General features: G+C 52.5%; 1 protein-coding gene across 1 annotated transcript; it reads right to left on the bottom strand.

The window, feature by feature from the left end:
- Positions 1 to 5,054: 5,054 nt before the first annotated feature.
- On the bottom strand, positions 5,055 to 15,442 carry LOC148109399 (glycosyl-phosphatidylinositol-anchored molecule-like protein). Its single transcript, XM_087864405.1, has 3 exons — positions 15,362 to 15,442; positions 14,761 to 14,868; positions 5,055 to 5,344 (listed from the first exon to the last, which is right to left on the bottom strand). Exons 1-3 carry the CDS (start codon positions 15,429 to 15,431, stop codon positions 5,055 to 5,057), a joined length of 468 nt encoding a protein of 155 aa, XP_087720531.1. The 5' UTR covers positions 15,432 to 15,442.

Here is a 15,442-nt window from a genome sequence, read left to right as displayed (position 1 = left end):
CTGTCCCTGGGATGCCTTCCCCCCACCCCATGCTGAGGGGTCCTTCACTCCTGGGTGTCTCACGCCCAGATCGTCCTGTCTTCCCACTGGCCCGGGGTCCTCCCAAGGCCAGGAGCATCCGAGCACTGCTCTCCTCGGGGGACGCTCGGGCTCCCCTCCACCAAGTCGGAAGCCCTCAAAGGCCAAGGGGAGGAGAGCGGGGCAGCAATACACAGTGTTACAAGGCTTGTGTTCAAAGAGAAACACTCGTGAACGAGATCGCGGTCAGAGGCTTTGGACTTGCTCCAATGCAAGCTGTGGGCCATGGCCAACGGGACTTGGTCCCCACCCAGCTACCCTAAGGTCCCTCGAAAGTCAGACCTGAGTTCACCAGCGGAAAACGAGTTTAATGCAACAGGTTCCGAGCACGCGCAGCCAGTCCGCTTGCTCTGTGCCGTGGTGCAGAAGGCAGGGCCCGAGGCGTGCTCTGCGGCTCATGGCAGCCTGAGGCCCCCGCACCCAGAGGAGAGCGTCAGGAAGAGCACCAGCCAGGCACTGCTGCTCCCCGAGGCGCTCGCGCTCCCGCCTTGTCTGTACCCTGGCTCTGGGAGGTCCGGCCCCCCTGTGTTACATAACACCCCATGGCAGCACCTTATGTACAGAAAAGGCATAGGCTTTAAGAGGACAAAGGACTTGACTATCCGATCCAACGATTCCTCTACAGGACAATACTTGGAGCACTGCTTTGAAACGTAGAAGAGACGTGGGTATACTCCTAAGAGCAAATACAGACAGAGAGAAAGGAATCGTGTGAATTGAAAGCAGCGCCCAAAGCACTTCCTGTCTGTACCTGTCCAACCCTGACCTTCTGGTGCCCCCCGCAGCCCGGTCCCAGGGCCGTGGTTAGAGGCCCCGTCCGTCTAGGAGGGAGTCAGGAGACAACACCGAGGAGGAACGGGGCAGGCCTTTGTGTTAGGAGCTGCTATTGTGGCTAGGGGTTGCCTTGCCTACAGAGTGGCCATGAGATGCACCCCCCTCCCCGACCCCGCACCCCCTTCCCCAGCCCTGGCCTGTGCATGCCTACCGGGAACCTGGGGCAGGGCTCTCCCTGTGGGAACGTACAGGCTCCTAGGCCTCAGCATCTCGCTACCAGGGAGCACAGGCCTTGGTAACCACGGGACACACAAGGGAGCTGGACCCTTCCCTATCCGGGCCTTTGCCAGGGGCAGCATGGCTCAGCACTGGCTGCGGGGCACTCTTCTGGCCTCACCGCATCTGCAGTTCCTCGTGCCCATCACCTCTCCCTAGGAGCTTCTTGAGGTCTGCGTGGGGCGAGCGTGAGTCCTAAGCCTCCACTCTGCACCCCACACATTTCCGGGAACGTGGGCGGGACCGCCGGAAGTGGCTGCCAGGCTGCATCTGAATTCCCCAGCCCTGACCACGCCACCGCTGGGTGGCGCTGGGCCTCCGGATGCCTCTGGGGTGGGGACGGCTTCGTGTGGCCAGAATTTCTGGGGTGATTTATATGCGGCAGAGCGATGGTCTCCAAACATTTTAACAGCACACACATTCCTTCCAGAATACATGGTAAGCCCACACCCGATTATGTAGCTCTCTTGTCAAAGCTATTCTCCGCGGGACAGGTGAAATCATTAAAACTTCATTCTTCACTTAAAAATGAATGCAAATAGCGACGCATGGGTGGCTCAGTCGGATGAACGTCCGACTCCTGGTTTCGGCTCAGGGTGATGTCCGGGTCCTAAGATCGGCCTGGCGTTGGGCTCCACGCTCAGTGGGGAGTCTGCTTGGGACTCTTTCTCCCTCTGCCCCTCCCCCTGCAGGGGCACCTATCTCTCTCTCTCTCTCTCTCTCTCTCTCCTCATAGATAAATAATTTTGTGTAAAAATGGATACAAATAATCCCCTACTACGTTCTTCCTGCACCCCACTATTTCCCCTTGGCCAACTCTTGGCGGTCTGGTCTTCCATGACTTGGTCTCCTCGGCCACCCGCTTTCAGTCCTGATGGTCTCAGGACCTTGCTCTCCCGTTTTTTAAAGGTCACTTTTATATTAGCTATTCCCTGTTGAGACAATCTGGACAGACCATAAAACTGGTGAAGTATTTACTGACCTGCCATTGACCAGGCTCTCAGCTCACAGCAGGGCAGTGAGGGAGGAGGGGCCGCACCCTGGCTGAGCCTGTCCTGCCCGCGCCGAGGTGCCCCTCGGGCATCTGTTCCTGCGCAGATTTCCTGGAGTATGAAAGAATTTGCACCCTCCTGGCTCCATCGGCACAGCTCAAGGGGTCGTGGAGCCACGGAGAAGAGAGGGCTCCCAGACCCTGCAGGCACACGGGCACGAGCTCGGCCCGGGCTTTCCACCGCGCCCAGCCCTTCGTCCCTCTGAGCCTCGAGTTCTTCCCGTGGGCATTCCGCTCGAGAATTCCCCCCACGGGCCGCGGGGAGGACGCAGCAATGTTGGCATTTGGCAGGTGCCCAGCTCTCTGCTTCAGCAGGCGTTCGCTGAATGGGGATTGCTTGTCCGCCGCTCCAAAGTCGCTTCCTTCGTGGAGGCCCTGCTCTGTGCTGACGCGTGATGGCAGGCAGGCCTGCGACGGAAAGTGCTCCCCTGGAGGGAGCCTGTGTGTGTCCCTCTGTGCTGCGGGGCACACGGTTCACCTCGTCTTCGCAGCAGCCTGGCAGGGGAACGTGAGCTCATCTGTGTGGCCCAGGCCGGGAAACCGAGGCTCGGAGAATCCGTCCAGCTGCACAGCCTCACAGCTCATCCATGGCAGAGGCAGCACGCGAACCCCGCCTCTCGGGGCCTCCCCGCACCCCTTCCCCCATCGAAGGACCTTGGATTGGGAGTGACCGCACACATCTCGGAAACAACCTCCCCGGAAAGTGGCTCGTGGTCAAGGGCGTCTCTCGGTGTCTCGGTTCGCAGCACTCCTGCGGTCTCACTGGAGGAAGGCTGCACAGGAGTCCCTTTGCGTGCGTCCTACCCGGAATTCCCGGAGCCTTTTGGCTGCGGATGTCCTCTGGGTCCTTTCTGAATATCCTCCAGGTGATCTGGAGAGCCCCTGCCTGATGCTCCTCACTGCTAGGCCTCGTCAGAACTTTCCGAGCACAAATAGCCTTGCCTTTACCGCCACGGACGTCCAGCCCCGGGACATCTGTTCCTCGGGGGAGGGAGGGGGGGCTGGGCCGAGGCTGCGCTCCACCTGAGCGTTTCTCTGGCTTCTTCCAGTCCCCCAAGCAGGGCCCCCTGCCCAGGGCCACGTTTTGTGTTCATTGCTCAGCCTGGGGGTTCCCCGAAGACGCGAGTGACAAGAATCCTAAGCAACGTGAGGGCGTTTATCCTGGTTCTCAGGCGTGTTCCTCCTCAGCCCCCGCCTTGCAGAACTCAGCTTCCTTCTCTTCCGCTGATCCTGCTGGACAGAACATGTCTGCACTCCATCGTCAGGGCTGGCTTAGTCTTTCCAATCCTGCCCGGGGGCGCCTGGGGGGCTCCGTCGGTGAGCTGTCTGCCTTCGGCTTGGGTCAGGGTCCCAGGGTCCTGGGATCGAGTCCCGCATCGGGCTCCCTGCTCAGCGGGGAGTCTGCCTCTCCCTCTCCCCCAGCTCCTGCTCGCTCCATCTCTCTCAAATAAATAAATAGAATCCTTTTCTTCTTTTTTAAAGTCTGCCCTTCCATGGGATTCCAGTCACAACTTGTAATCCCGCTTGGGTCCTACGGCTCGCATCCTTTCCCCCACAGAAGCGGACCCACCCCGACCCCCGCGGGCTGCCGTGCTGGCTGCTCCCTTGCCCGTCATTCTACGCGGTTCTGGGGTTTGAAGATGTCTGTCCTTTCTGCCAGCCCAGGCATGCATCTTCTTTCTTACACGTTTGCGGTGATCTATAGTTTCTAGAAGAGGAAAGACTGAGACGGGACCAGCCTTGTGACTGGTCCTAATCTGAGCACCCTGGCGGAAGCAGGGAAGTACAGGTTGGTGTCGCCCGCTGTCGTGGTGCCCTGGGGGAGCGCAGGGCTGACAGCCTCACCGCTGCTGACGTGAAGCCTCACTCTGTTTGCAAGCACTCTTTCCCTTTCTCGCAGAAATATGTGCCTACCTTGCGAGAGAGGTCCTAGAGTGACGGGCTGTTTGGTGGAGCAGGGTTTCCCCTCGGGCTCAGAATGTTCTGGAATTAGATGGTGATGCAGCTGTGACGGCTGCACGGCATGGTGAATATACTAGAAAACACTGAATTACACTCTTTGAAATGATAAACTTTCTGTTATGTGAATTTTATCTAATTTAAAATCAGGTTTCGAGGAGGAGGAGAGAACCAGGGCAAATGAAGCTGTAGCTCTTCTGTGCCCTTCACATCTCTTTTGTGACACGGACCACGTGTGCAATGAAAATGACAGCAGCGGCCCCGAGTCTCCCTGCCATTTCAAGGCGCTCCCCAGCTGGCTCTAAGCCCCTCGCCCTTCTCAGATGTGAGCATCTGAGGAAACCTTCTCTCCCTGGGGTGAAGACAGGTGCCATTTTGATGGAGGACTCCGGTTCATGCAGGACTTGTCTGACCGACCCACACAAAGGCACCGGGCACAGTCTCTAACGTCAGACGCCCGTTGTCCACGTGCCACCTTATCGCCAAGCAGCCTCCTGCATCCATCATCCCGAGCTGAGACCGGAAGCATGGGGCCTCAGGTGGCCCCAGGTGCCTGGGGCCTGGGCGTAGCTGGGATTCCTCTTTTGGCCAACAGGTGCACTGTCCCCTGTAAATGTTCTGCTTTTCATTCAAAGACTCGACCTCTGTATGCTAACGTGATGAGAGGCTTCGGTCTACTTGTGAGATGATGTCTAAAGAGGAACAAACAGATCAAATGCCAAAACCACAAAGAAATCTCTGGGCAAGCAGTACCCAAACAACGATGTGCTTTATTTCTCTCTTGAAATGAGCAGGAAAGGGGTAACCCGCCAACTGGGAGCCCTGTGGGTCAGGGTCCCCGGCTCACAAGGGAGGAAAGGACAGTGAACTTGCTCTGAGGAATGGGGGGAGAGCTCAGACCCCCCAAGAGGGCTTCTCATGTCAGCGTATTGCTGACAAGGAGGGAGGCAACACTCAGGAAAAATGTTGACTCCCCCAAGCGCACCGTTCCTTCTAACTCCTCCTCAATTGTATACTCAGGCAGGATATCCCTCTCGAAATTAGTAGGTCCTCCCTCATTGCAAACCATACCATTACAACAGCGAACAAAATAAAAACTATTAGTTTTTAAGACTCTCGGGGCTTCAGGAGGTACTTCGGATGGATATAGAAACGTGCAGTTGCTTGTACAGTTCTTGTGAACTAAGAGTTCCCGAACATTCAAACCTAGGGAAATAGAGATGAAAAAATTTGATGTCAGGTTTTCTGCTACAACTATCGAAGCACACCGCACCCAGTACAAACTGGCTCCATGCCCACCGTCCACGTCGGCAAATGCTACCATGTTGCCTAGAATTCTTCACTGATGAGCAAGTAAGGCCACCAGAGGGTCTGGTTCCCCCATGAACAACTTCGGGAGATCTTTTTCTGTCTACACTGCCACCTCACCTCTGCCTCCGGCTCTCCCTAAATAGTAGGATGGCACCTTGGCACATAGCTGTACACACGAAATGCCCTGTTCATTATTTGTCCCCATAATTGCTTATGTCCCACAGGATCACAGAGCCCCTGAAGTGGAGTGCCCCTGAAAGGGTGGCCCTCAGCTGATTTTCTGCAGTTGGAGTGGCCCCTCGGCCAGACGTTCCCAGCTCCTGGCCCCACACAGAAATGTCCCTGCATGCTTAATGCCAACCTGCTCCCCAGGGCAGACTGGACGCTCTGTCCCATGGACGGTCCCACAACTGCTGTGATTACCTTCACTGGTGGGCACACCCAACAGCCTCGGCCAGCCGACCCCACTGAAGCAAGCTCCATCTGAGGCCTCCTTCCAGAGTCCTTGAGTTCAATTCCTTGGCCCTCATTCATGACTTCTGCTCCCCCGGTGACCCTAGTGTTTGCACGATACTTTCTCCCTGGAACTTGCCACAGTTGATGTATCCATTCACGGCTCTGGGGTTAAAGAGAAGGAACGAACCACTGGCTCCAGTCACTTGCTTTTCTTTATTTGCCATGCAAAGGGTCTCTGAAAGCTCAGTGCCGTGCTGCACAGTGCATAACCGTAAGCCGAATGCTGAGTGGATTTTCATGAAGCGCTCACGCCCATATAGCCGACATCAAGTTCCAGGAACAGAACTGGATGAAAACCCTCGTTTCCTGCTTCTGTTCCTCCATCAGGCACTATAAGCAGCCGAGGCCAAGGATAAGAAGTGCCTCGATTCAGAGCCTGTACGTTAATTTTGTCTGTTGTTGAACTTGGTGATCAGGAAATCCTGCCTTGTTTTGGTGTCTGGCTTCTTTTCTCTACTTTGTGTTTGGGAACTCCACCCCTGCTGTGGCCCCTTGCTGCATTCCGTCTACCCTCCTAGTCGTATGCTTTTCCACGGATGAATATTCCTCGGTTGATGGCTGATGGACGTCAGGATCGTTTCCGGCTGTTGTCTATCCCCAAACGGTGCTGCAAGGAATATTCTTGTCCTCATCTTGAGGTGAGCGGGTGTGAGTGCTTTACAGTCCCTAACATGCGTATGCGTGGCTTTAGCGGATGCCGCTGAAGAGCTTTCCAGACCGGCGGTACCTGTTTACACCCCAAAGGCACGGACGCTTCAGAGTCTTGCCACACACGAGTGGTCGTCTGTGAATGTTTAATCGTTCCTTTTGGGCTTTCCGTATCATGGCTTTGAGTTGCGTTTCCACCAATGACGGTGATGTTGAGCATCTTTTCGCATATTTAGTACCCATTTGGATATCCTTGTCTGGTAAACAGCCTTCAAGCCTTCTTGCTCGAACTTCTATCCAGTGGTCTGCTCTGCTCGCTCAGTCGCTGATTTTAGGATGAAGTTCATTCTACGTACTGAACGCGAGCCCCTGAGCAGACAGTGTCCTGAACTGCTTCTCTTCATCTACGGCATCGTTTTCACAGTCTTCTCAGAATCTTCTCAGGGGGAGAAGTTGTGAATTTTTATGTAATCCCATTTGCCACTTTCCCCACGCGACCAGCTCTATACTGTTCAGTTTTCTTAAATTCGTAATTATCCAAGGACACAGACATTCTTCTACATTTCCCTTCCAGGAAAAACGCCTATGTTCTTTTATTTATGTATGTATTTACTTTAGAAAGCATCTTTCAACTAACATCCTTAAAATTTTTTTCTCTTTAAATGCACTTTAGGTAACATACACCGTTTTATTACTTCCAGAGGTACAGTTTAATGATTCATCAGTTGCACACAACAACCAGTGCTCGTTACAGCAAGTGGCCTCCTTAATGCCCATTACCCAGTTACCCCAGCACCCCAACGCCCCTCCAGGAACCCTCGGTTTGTCTCCTACAATTAAGAGTCTCTTATGGTAGCCTCCCTCTCTGCTTTCATCTTATTTTATTTTTCCTTCCCCTCCCCTACACTCATCTGTTTTGTTTCTTAAACTCCACATACGAGTGAGATCATATGGCATTTGTCCTTCCCTGACTTATTTCGTTTTGCGTAATACCCTCTAGTTGCATCCATGTCATTGCAAATGGCAGGATTTCATTCTTTTTGAAGGTCGAGTGACATTCCATTTCCGCGTGTATGCACCCCCCCCCCACATACCTTCTTTATCCATTCATCTGGGCGCTTTCCATATTTTGGGTAGTGTGGACACTGCTGCTGTACACATTAGCATGCATGTGCCCCTTCAAATTACTATGTTTGTATTCTTTGGATAAATACCTAGTAGCCCCTTGCTCTTTCAGTATTCACATGGAGATCCACGAAGCACCTGAAGCTGCTTCTTTTGCGTCAAGTAGATACGGCGAATAAGATCTCAGCTACCCACCAGTGGTGAGTGCAGACAAGCATCGTTCTCCAATACCTGCAGGGCCAGCGTTGCCAGAAATCACGTAACTAGACACATGTGAGATCTCTTCTCACCTCTGTAGGTCCATCTTTCAATCTTTTGACACCAACATCAGACTGTCCGAATTGACGAAATGATGTAAGTAATCTTGAGAGTTAAGAGTGCAAGTCCTCCAGCTTTTCTCCTCCTCCACAACATTGCCTTGGACGTTCCTAGCCCTTCATATTTCCATAAACATTCCCATATTTGGAATCAACTTGCACACACACACAGACACACACACATTGACATGCTGAAACTCGGACTGGAATTTCATGGAAGTTTTAGATTAATTTGGGGAGAACAGCCATCTTACCTCTACGGCGGCGTTTCACCCTCCATGAGCTTGGTGTATCCTTTTATGGAAGTCTTCCATTTCAAAGGCAATTTCGCTGTTTTGACGTGGAAATCTTGCAGAGATCTGGTTGCATTCCTTTCTGGGTATTGTGGTGATTTTTAAAATGCTATGGTTTTCTTGAAAATTTCATTTTGAATTTGTTGTTGTGCAAAAAATACAATGGGATTTTTTGGAACTGACTTTTGAGTATCCAGGCCACTGCCCGAATGTGTGTGTGTGTGTTCTACACAACTCACACCCAGTCCCCTCTTGTTTCTCATTACTTACTGCCCTGTGGCACATTTGTCCCACACAATGAGCGACCGCTGATAAATTCTTATTAACTCAACTCCACACCTTGTTCAGATTTCATTCATTTTTCCTTAACGTTCTTTTCCTGTTCCGGGATCCCGTGCAGGATACTGCAATTCATTGGTTGGGGGATAACTTATCTGCAGTAGGATTCTATTGGTTCCGATTTGGCCAGTATTTTTGCATCTCTAGTCCTCAGAGAGGATCGTCTGTGATTTCCATTCTTCCAACGTCTTTGCTGGGTTTTTGGGTTAGGGTCAGGCGTCATCAGGAATGTGTTGGGGAGCAATCCTCCTTGCTTATTCTCTGGAAGCATTTGTGTAAGATTGGGCTGATTTCTCCCATAAAGCTAGTGGGGAATTTGCCAGAGAAGCACTCTCTAGTTGGGGAGGTTTTCCAGAAAGGACTCGGGACACTTCAGCTTTACGATGTCACCGTGGGTCAGATATAGTTAAAATGTGGTTTTTCAAGGTACCGTTCATTTCATCACGCAGCTCAAATCGATCACAAGAAGGTGATTCATAATGGGCTCTTATTATCTATACAAGGTCTGTACTGTCTCATGGATGCCTCCCTTCTCATTTCTGATAATGAAATTATGAATTGTATGTTTCTGTCTTTGATTTCTCCTACTCTGTTTTTTCCAGTACTATGAATCCTTCCAAAGAATCAGCTATTGGCTCTGTGGGGATTTTATCTTTTGTGTTTTGTTTTGTTTTCCCTTCCTATCTCAAGGATTGCTGCTATCCTCTTTACATGTCTTTCCTCATTGCTTTGGGTGGATTTCCTATTCCTCTGACCTTCCTGACTGGAAGCCTGGGGCCTTTTCCCCCTTTCTCTCCTCGCTAGATGCCGGGAGGGTTCCGTATTTGGCTCTCAGCACTGCGGTAGCTGCTCTCCACTCGTTCTTCCCATGTTATAGCTTCCTAATTGTTGAGACCTCAGTATTTCCTAATTTCCATGGTGGCTTCTCTTTTGGTGATCGGTAATAATTCCGAAGAAGTGGAGCATTTCCCGGTTCTTTCCTGAGTCATGATTTCTGGTTTAATTCCACCGTAACAGAAAAGGAACTCTGAATACTTTCAGTCCTTTGGCACACGTAGATGACTGCATACCGTCCTGGCATGAGCGCAGTACTGCAAACGTCATCAGCGACCTAGTGAAACACGTACTCGCTCACGTGTGGCTCTGCTGCTGTATAAGTAAGGATTATTCTTCGTCTGTAAGTGGCGTCGTTCAGACCTTCTGTAGCAGAGGCTGGCAAACAAGAGCCCGCGGGACAAGCCCAGTCCACCAGCTGCGTCTAGCAGTCAAGATCTGTTGGGCCGTAGGGACGATCCCTATGCGTCCTCACCCTCTGCGGCTGCTTCCTCCTCCTCACGGGCGGTGCTGGGTACCTGCACCAGGACTACAGGGCTTACGACGCTGAACACGTTTGCTCTCTGATCCTTTGCAGAAAGACTTCATCCACCGCAGGTGTACGTACAGCTGCGTACGTTCTGTCTCCTTGGTCTGGCGCCTAGAAGCTACGGGGAGAGCTGTGTTCACGACAATCACGCCGTGACTGTGGGTCTACCTACCGCTCCTAAATTCTATGCAGGCTTATTCTGGGTGTATCTTCATCCTGTTATTGGGAGTGGGTGCATTTACACGGTGGTTTCTTCCAGGATTTCTTACCCCTTCCACTCCATACAGTGTTGCTCTTCACGCAAGTAACGCTCTTGTGTTAATGTTCCCTTTGCCTCGGTGTGGGCAGAAGAGTTTTCTTGCGCCAATATTTAAGTCGTATACCACGTTCGATAGTTCATTCGCAACCTTTTTTCGTTCATTTTATTTTATTTTATTTATTATTTTTTAAAGATTTTGATTATTTATTTGAGAGACAGAGAGACAGAGACAGAGTGACAGCACGGGTAGGGAGGAGAGGGAGAAGCAGGCTCCCCGCTGAGCAGGGAGCCCATAGTGGGACTCGATCCCAAGACCCTGAGATCATGACCTGAACGAAAGGCAGATCCTTAACTGATCGAGCCACCCAGAAGCTACTACGTTCTCATTTTACTTCAGCATTTAAAAAAGTTTTTTTTTTAAAGTTTTTACGTATTTGTGAGGAGAGAGGGAGAGAGCGCGCGCGCACACACAAGCAGGGGGAGCGACAGGCAGAGGGAGAAGCAGACTCCTCGCTGAGAAGAGCCCGACGTGGACTCGATCCCAGGACCCTGAGATCATGACCTGAGCCGAAGGCAGCTGCTTAACTGAGCCACCCAGGCGTCCCTGAATTCTCATTTTAAAGCATGCCTCTGTTAAGCAGAATATATTAATTTCTGTGTACTTGGAAAGTCTTGGGTTTCTAAGTGTAGCCATTTAAATGTTAACGTAAATGGTATGTTAGATTTTAAATTCCTTTTCCGTTAAACGTTTTACTTTTGACAACTGTATATTCAAAGCACTTGCAGGAAATACAGAAAGATCCTGCGTAGCTTTACTCAGTCACTTCCAGTGGTAACATCTTGCAAGACCATAGTACACCATCACAACCAGGGCACTGGCTTTCAAAATAGGAAGGAGAAAGAACAGTTTTATCACCACAATCGTCCCCTCCTATGGATGCACTGACGGCTTTTCCACCCAAATGCCCAGCCAGGGACCGCTCCTCCCCCTGTGCTCAAAACTAATCTGGGCTCCACCTCTCTAAAGTTCAAGAATGGCCTCTAATAGGGACCATGGACTGTCACCTAGGAGTTGGCTCTTTCTCCTGCAGTGTCACTCCCCAGACCTTCATTCAGGTTGATGTATCAAGATCTGCTCTTTTTACTGCTGAGAAATACCCACGGGGTGGATGTACCATGGTTTCTTTACCCTTTACTCACTGAAGAACTTCCAGGATGATTCCGGGGGTGACGTGTTACAAATTGATCTGGTATAAACAACCATGCATTGTTTTTATTTAATTACTCTGGCGAAAGCCCCCAGAAGTGCAATTTTGGGGATGTATGGTAGCTGCGTGTTTAGTTTTTAAGACACTGGACTGTGGTCCCCATCTTGGCTGCCCCAGTTCTTACTGTCGCTGGCAGTGTATGAAAATCTGGTTTCCTCACCATCCTGGCCAGCCTTTGCAGTGGCCACTCTTTCTCACTTTGGCCACTCCGATCCATGGTAACAACTGTGTTTGTCAATTTTCATTTTCCCAGTGGCCAACGATGTTGAAAATCTGTTCATGGGTTTCCCTGCTACGTGTGAATCCACATCGGTCAAATCCCTCTTCACGTCTTCGGCCTGTTCTAGCAGATTGGCTGCATTTTTGCTGTTGACTTGTGAGAGTTCTGGATACGCTCAAGACGTCAGTCTTTTGTGGGATATGTGGTTTGCGTGCTTTTCCTCCTGGTCTGTAGCCTGCCTTTCCATCCTCTGAACAGGGCCTTCCACGCAGAAATATTTGTCATTGGTGGACGTCCCATGTCACCAATTCCCTTATTGGTCATGCTTTGGCATCAAGGCTAGACCCTCTTTGCCCAGCCACAGATGCCAACGGTTTTCTCCTCTGGGCTTTCTTTTTCTAAACGTTGTAGATTTTACCTTTTACGTTTAGCCCATGATCCTTCGGGGGTAATTTTTGAATACGATTTGAGGTTCAGGTCAAGGTTCATTTTGCCCGATCAAGTTGAAGAGGCTATCTCTCCCCACCAACTGTGTTTGTGTCGTTGCCCAAAATCACGTGGGCATATGTGTGTGGAACTCTGTCTGGCGTCTCTGTTGTCTTCTGGGGACTGTGTCTGTCCATCTGCTGGGACATCACTGAATTTGAGTGTGGGTCGAAGCTCAGTCTCTGAGGTTCAGAAGTTTTCCAAAGAGGTGTTCTGTTTACTTGCACAACCCCAGATGTCGGCAAATATCCTGAGGGGAAAATATGAAAGCATTCCAGCCTTCCGAAGGCCCTTGTCAATTCTTTGTCTCGGTATCCACCAGGGTCACTCAGGAAAACTGAGCCCCTGAAGCCCTACGGGGGTCAGTTATTAAATCCACGTGTTCTAGCTTCCACGACTGGGGGAGGCGCTGAGAGACAGGCGTGTATCAAGGGCAGGCTGGCGATCGGAAGGGCAGTCCAGAACCAGGTCTACTACTTGGAGCTGAGGCCGGGGGGAAGAGCCCACTTGGCAGGAAAACATCAACGCCATGCTCCTCTGCCCTCCAGTCTGGCCCACGCAGAGAGAACGCTTCCAGAGAGGTCTGACGTGCTCGCGCCCACCCCTGCTGCCTCTGCAGGCCAGCAGCCAAGCAACGGCGGCGCTCTTAGGAACGGCTCTTGGTCAAAGGCCCAGCAATGGGGATGATGGGATGGACACGCAGCAGGATAAAGGGAGGAGAGGCTGGAGTCCCCTGGTATCCACCACTGGGTAAAACCACAGTGACCTTCCAGAGCAACGGTCTCGGCTTCACCTCAGCCCTCCAGACCTCAGGCGAGTTCTCTCCGGGCCAAGTCTACCCCAGAGCCATAGAGGGTGAGGTGCTTGGAAACAGAGTCCCCAGCCCCCTTCAGGAGCAGTCACCCCGACGTGGCAACGCACACCCCATCCAGGTCTCCCAGAGGGACTGCAGTGAGGCCCTGATGGTGGGGCGTTTTTCCTTTGGTAACGCAAGTGCCTGACGAGCTCTGACTGCTCAGCCATCCACTTCGAAGGCAGCTATCTGGAGTAAACAAGTCACCAGCCACTGGACGCGATCAGGAGCCGGCACCCGGCCACCACCGCCCACTGAGGCTCGTCTGCTTTAGGGATCTGGGTTGGTTTCCATAGGTGACCACTTGGGTGTCCTGTGTTTCCTCTTCCCACGCTTCCAATTCCTACTCGCATGTTTTAAATTCGCCAATGAAAGATGGGCCCAAGAAACCCTGGGCCCCCACCCTTGACCCCAATAAAAGCAGAAACCCCAGCCCATGCCCTCTCTCTCTCTCTCTCTACTACCCAGGACGACACCGGGTGCCTCCAGGAGCGCCTCGTAAGCTCCAGACCTGTAAGTGACTAGCCCTGTTGTTTCAAAGCTTCCTGATGGTTACTGCTGAGGGCATCTTGCAATCGTATTAAGAACCACGAGGGTGCCTCCAGGAGCGCCTCGTAAGCTCCAGACTTGTAAGTGACTAGCCCTGTCGTTTCAAAGCTTCCTGATGGTTACTGCTGAGGGCATCTTGCAATCGTATTAAGAACCACGAGGGCCATTCCAGCCACATCACCGCATACTGAGAGGCCGAGACCTGCACACGACAGGTGCCCCCCTGCAGGAACGGAGGAGAGATCCTAGCTCCTGCCCGAGTCCCAAGTGGGCACATGCCCACAGGGTACGGCTGCTGGTACAACCAAGAGGTGGCAGTAAGAGGACTATTTTGCAGGGTGCTCGGAGCACAGAATGGCATGTGAAGAGGCAGAGGGACGCTGGGGAAGAACAGGGGCGGGAGGACAGGCCCTGAGCAGGGCCCCAGACAAGGCCTCTGCCTCCCTTCACAGCACCTGCTCTGGTTGCAGCCTCCCCGGGTAGTCGAGTGGTCGCTGGCCTCTGGCTGTCACGTTCTTCAGGGAAGGGCCCCGGGGAGCGGGACACCTTTCTCAGGGCACGAGAGCCTCTGCGTGAGGGGCAAGAGCATCCTGAATGGTCACGCTCTACCCGACCTTTCTGCCTGAGCCCACACTTGGCCTTGGCTTCTGTGAGAAGTAGGCGTTGCCCTGACAAGTCCATGGTATGTCCATTTCTTGGGTCTGCTTAGCTGGAAGCCTTCTGCCAAGACGACCAGATCAAATGGGCCCCGAGGACTCACCCAGGTTACCCAGGAGTGTCAACACACATGAACAAGGCCTGACGGGGGATGGGGACCTAGAGGTGCAACTGTCCCCGACCCCTGGAGACATCTCAGGACATGCGGACACTGCAGCCCGACCCTGCAGATGATGGCGCTCTCCAAGACGGTGCACGTGGCCCTCTCCTGGGGCTGAGCCTAGTGCCTGCGAGGTGCTCCCAGGATGGGGGCAGAGAGGGCCAAGGGCCATGGTGCTGGGTGCAGAGAAAACAGATTGGACCTGCTCCCTGAAAATGACTAAATCACAAGGTGGATGAGAGACAGACAGGTACTTACGAATAGAGAGTATCATACAGCGCCTGACTTCATACTGACACACTTTCACTGTTGGACAATTGAAGGTGTTGATTTCTGTACACTCGTGGCATTTCAAACTGTAGGTCCCTGAGAGAAGACTAAGCAGCATCAGGCACCAGCATTTTCCACCCTGTTCCCAGCCAGCTGCAACCTCCCCTGAGAGCTCACCCCTTCCCCCTGCCTTAAAGGATGCTCTGCTATAGGCAGGATTCCCTTCTGCGCAGAAGCCAGGAGATTTCCTGTTCCCAGAGGCCAAGTGAGGGAACCCTGCGCTCTTCAGATAAGCTTCAGCTGTCCAAGGACGCCCGACAGTCATAAAAGGCCAGCGGCCTCCCAGATGTCGCTGGACTCAGCCACTCCTGCCCACTCCAGGTGAGGAAGGGCCACATCTAGAAACCGCTTCTGACCCTCTCCTAGCTCCGGGATGCTTCCAAACCCACCCTGTGCCCATCGACTGCACTGACGACGAAGATCTCTGCTGGCTAAGGTGACAGCGACTGCACTCCAACTCTTTCTCTGACCCTGGATGACACAGTAAATTCTTATCGCCTCCCAGACAGCCAGAGGGGCCTATACTTACAAGTTGATATATTTTGCGTGCTGACCAGTGGCCAGCCGATGGCTAGGAGCAAGGCACAGAGAAGCATCATTCTGCAGGAAC

The sequence above is a fragment of the Ursus americanus genome, chromosome 9, assembly GCF_024610735.1.
Source record: "Ursus americanus isolate L20-20 chromosome 9, mUrsAme1.1.p, whole genome shotgun sequence".
Taxonomy (NCBI): Eukaryota; Metazoa; Chordata; class Mammalia; order Carnivora; family Ursidae; genus Ursus; species Ursus americanus.
The sequence above is the reverse complement of the archived record's forward strand: the minus strand, read 5'-3'. Positions and strand labels throughout refer to the sequence as shown.

What these genes read in the sequence shown, in the direction of transcription:
- LOC148109399 (XM_087864405.1), bottom strand. Translation starts at nt 15,431, where the DNA reads ATGATGCTTCTCTGTGCCTTGCTCCTAGCCATCGGCTGGCCACTGGTC. An exon ending in CACGCAAAATATATCAACTT is followed by an intron (nt 14,869 to 15,361) that starts GTAAGTATAGGC and finishes GTCTTCTCTCAG; the next exon opens with GGACCTACAGTTTGAAATGC. An exon ending in CTGTATGATACTCTCTATTC is followed by an intron (nt 5,345 to 14,760) that starts GTAAGTACCTGT and finishes CTATTTCCCTAG; the next exon opens with GTTTGAATGTTCGGGAACTC.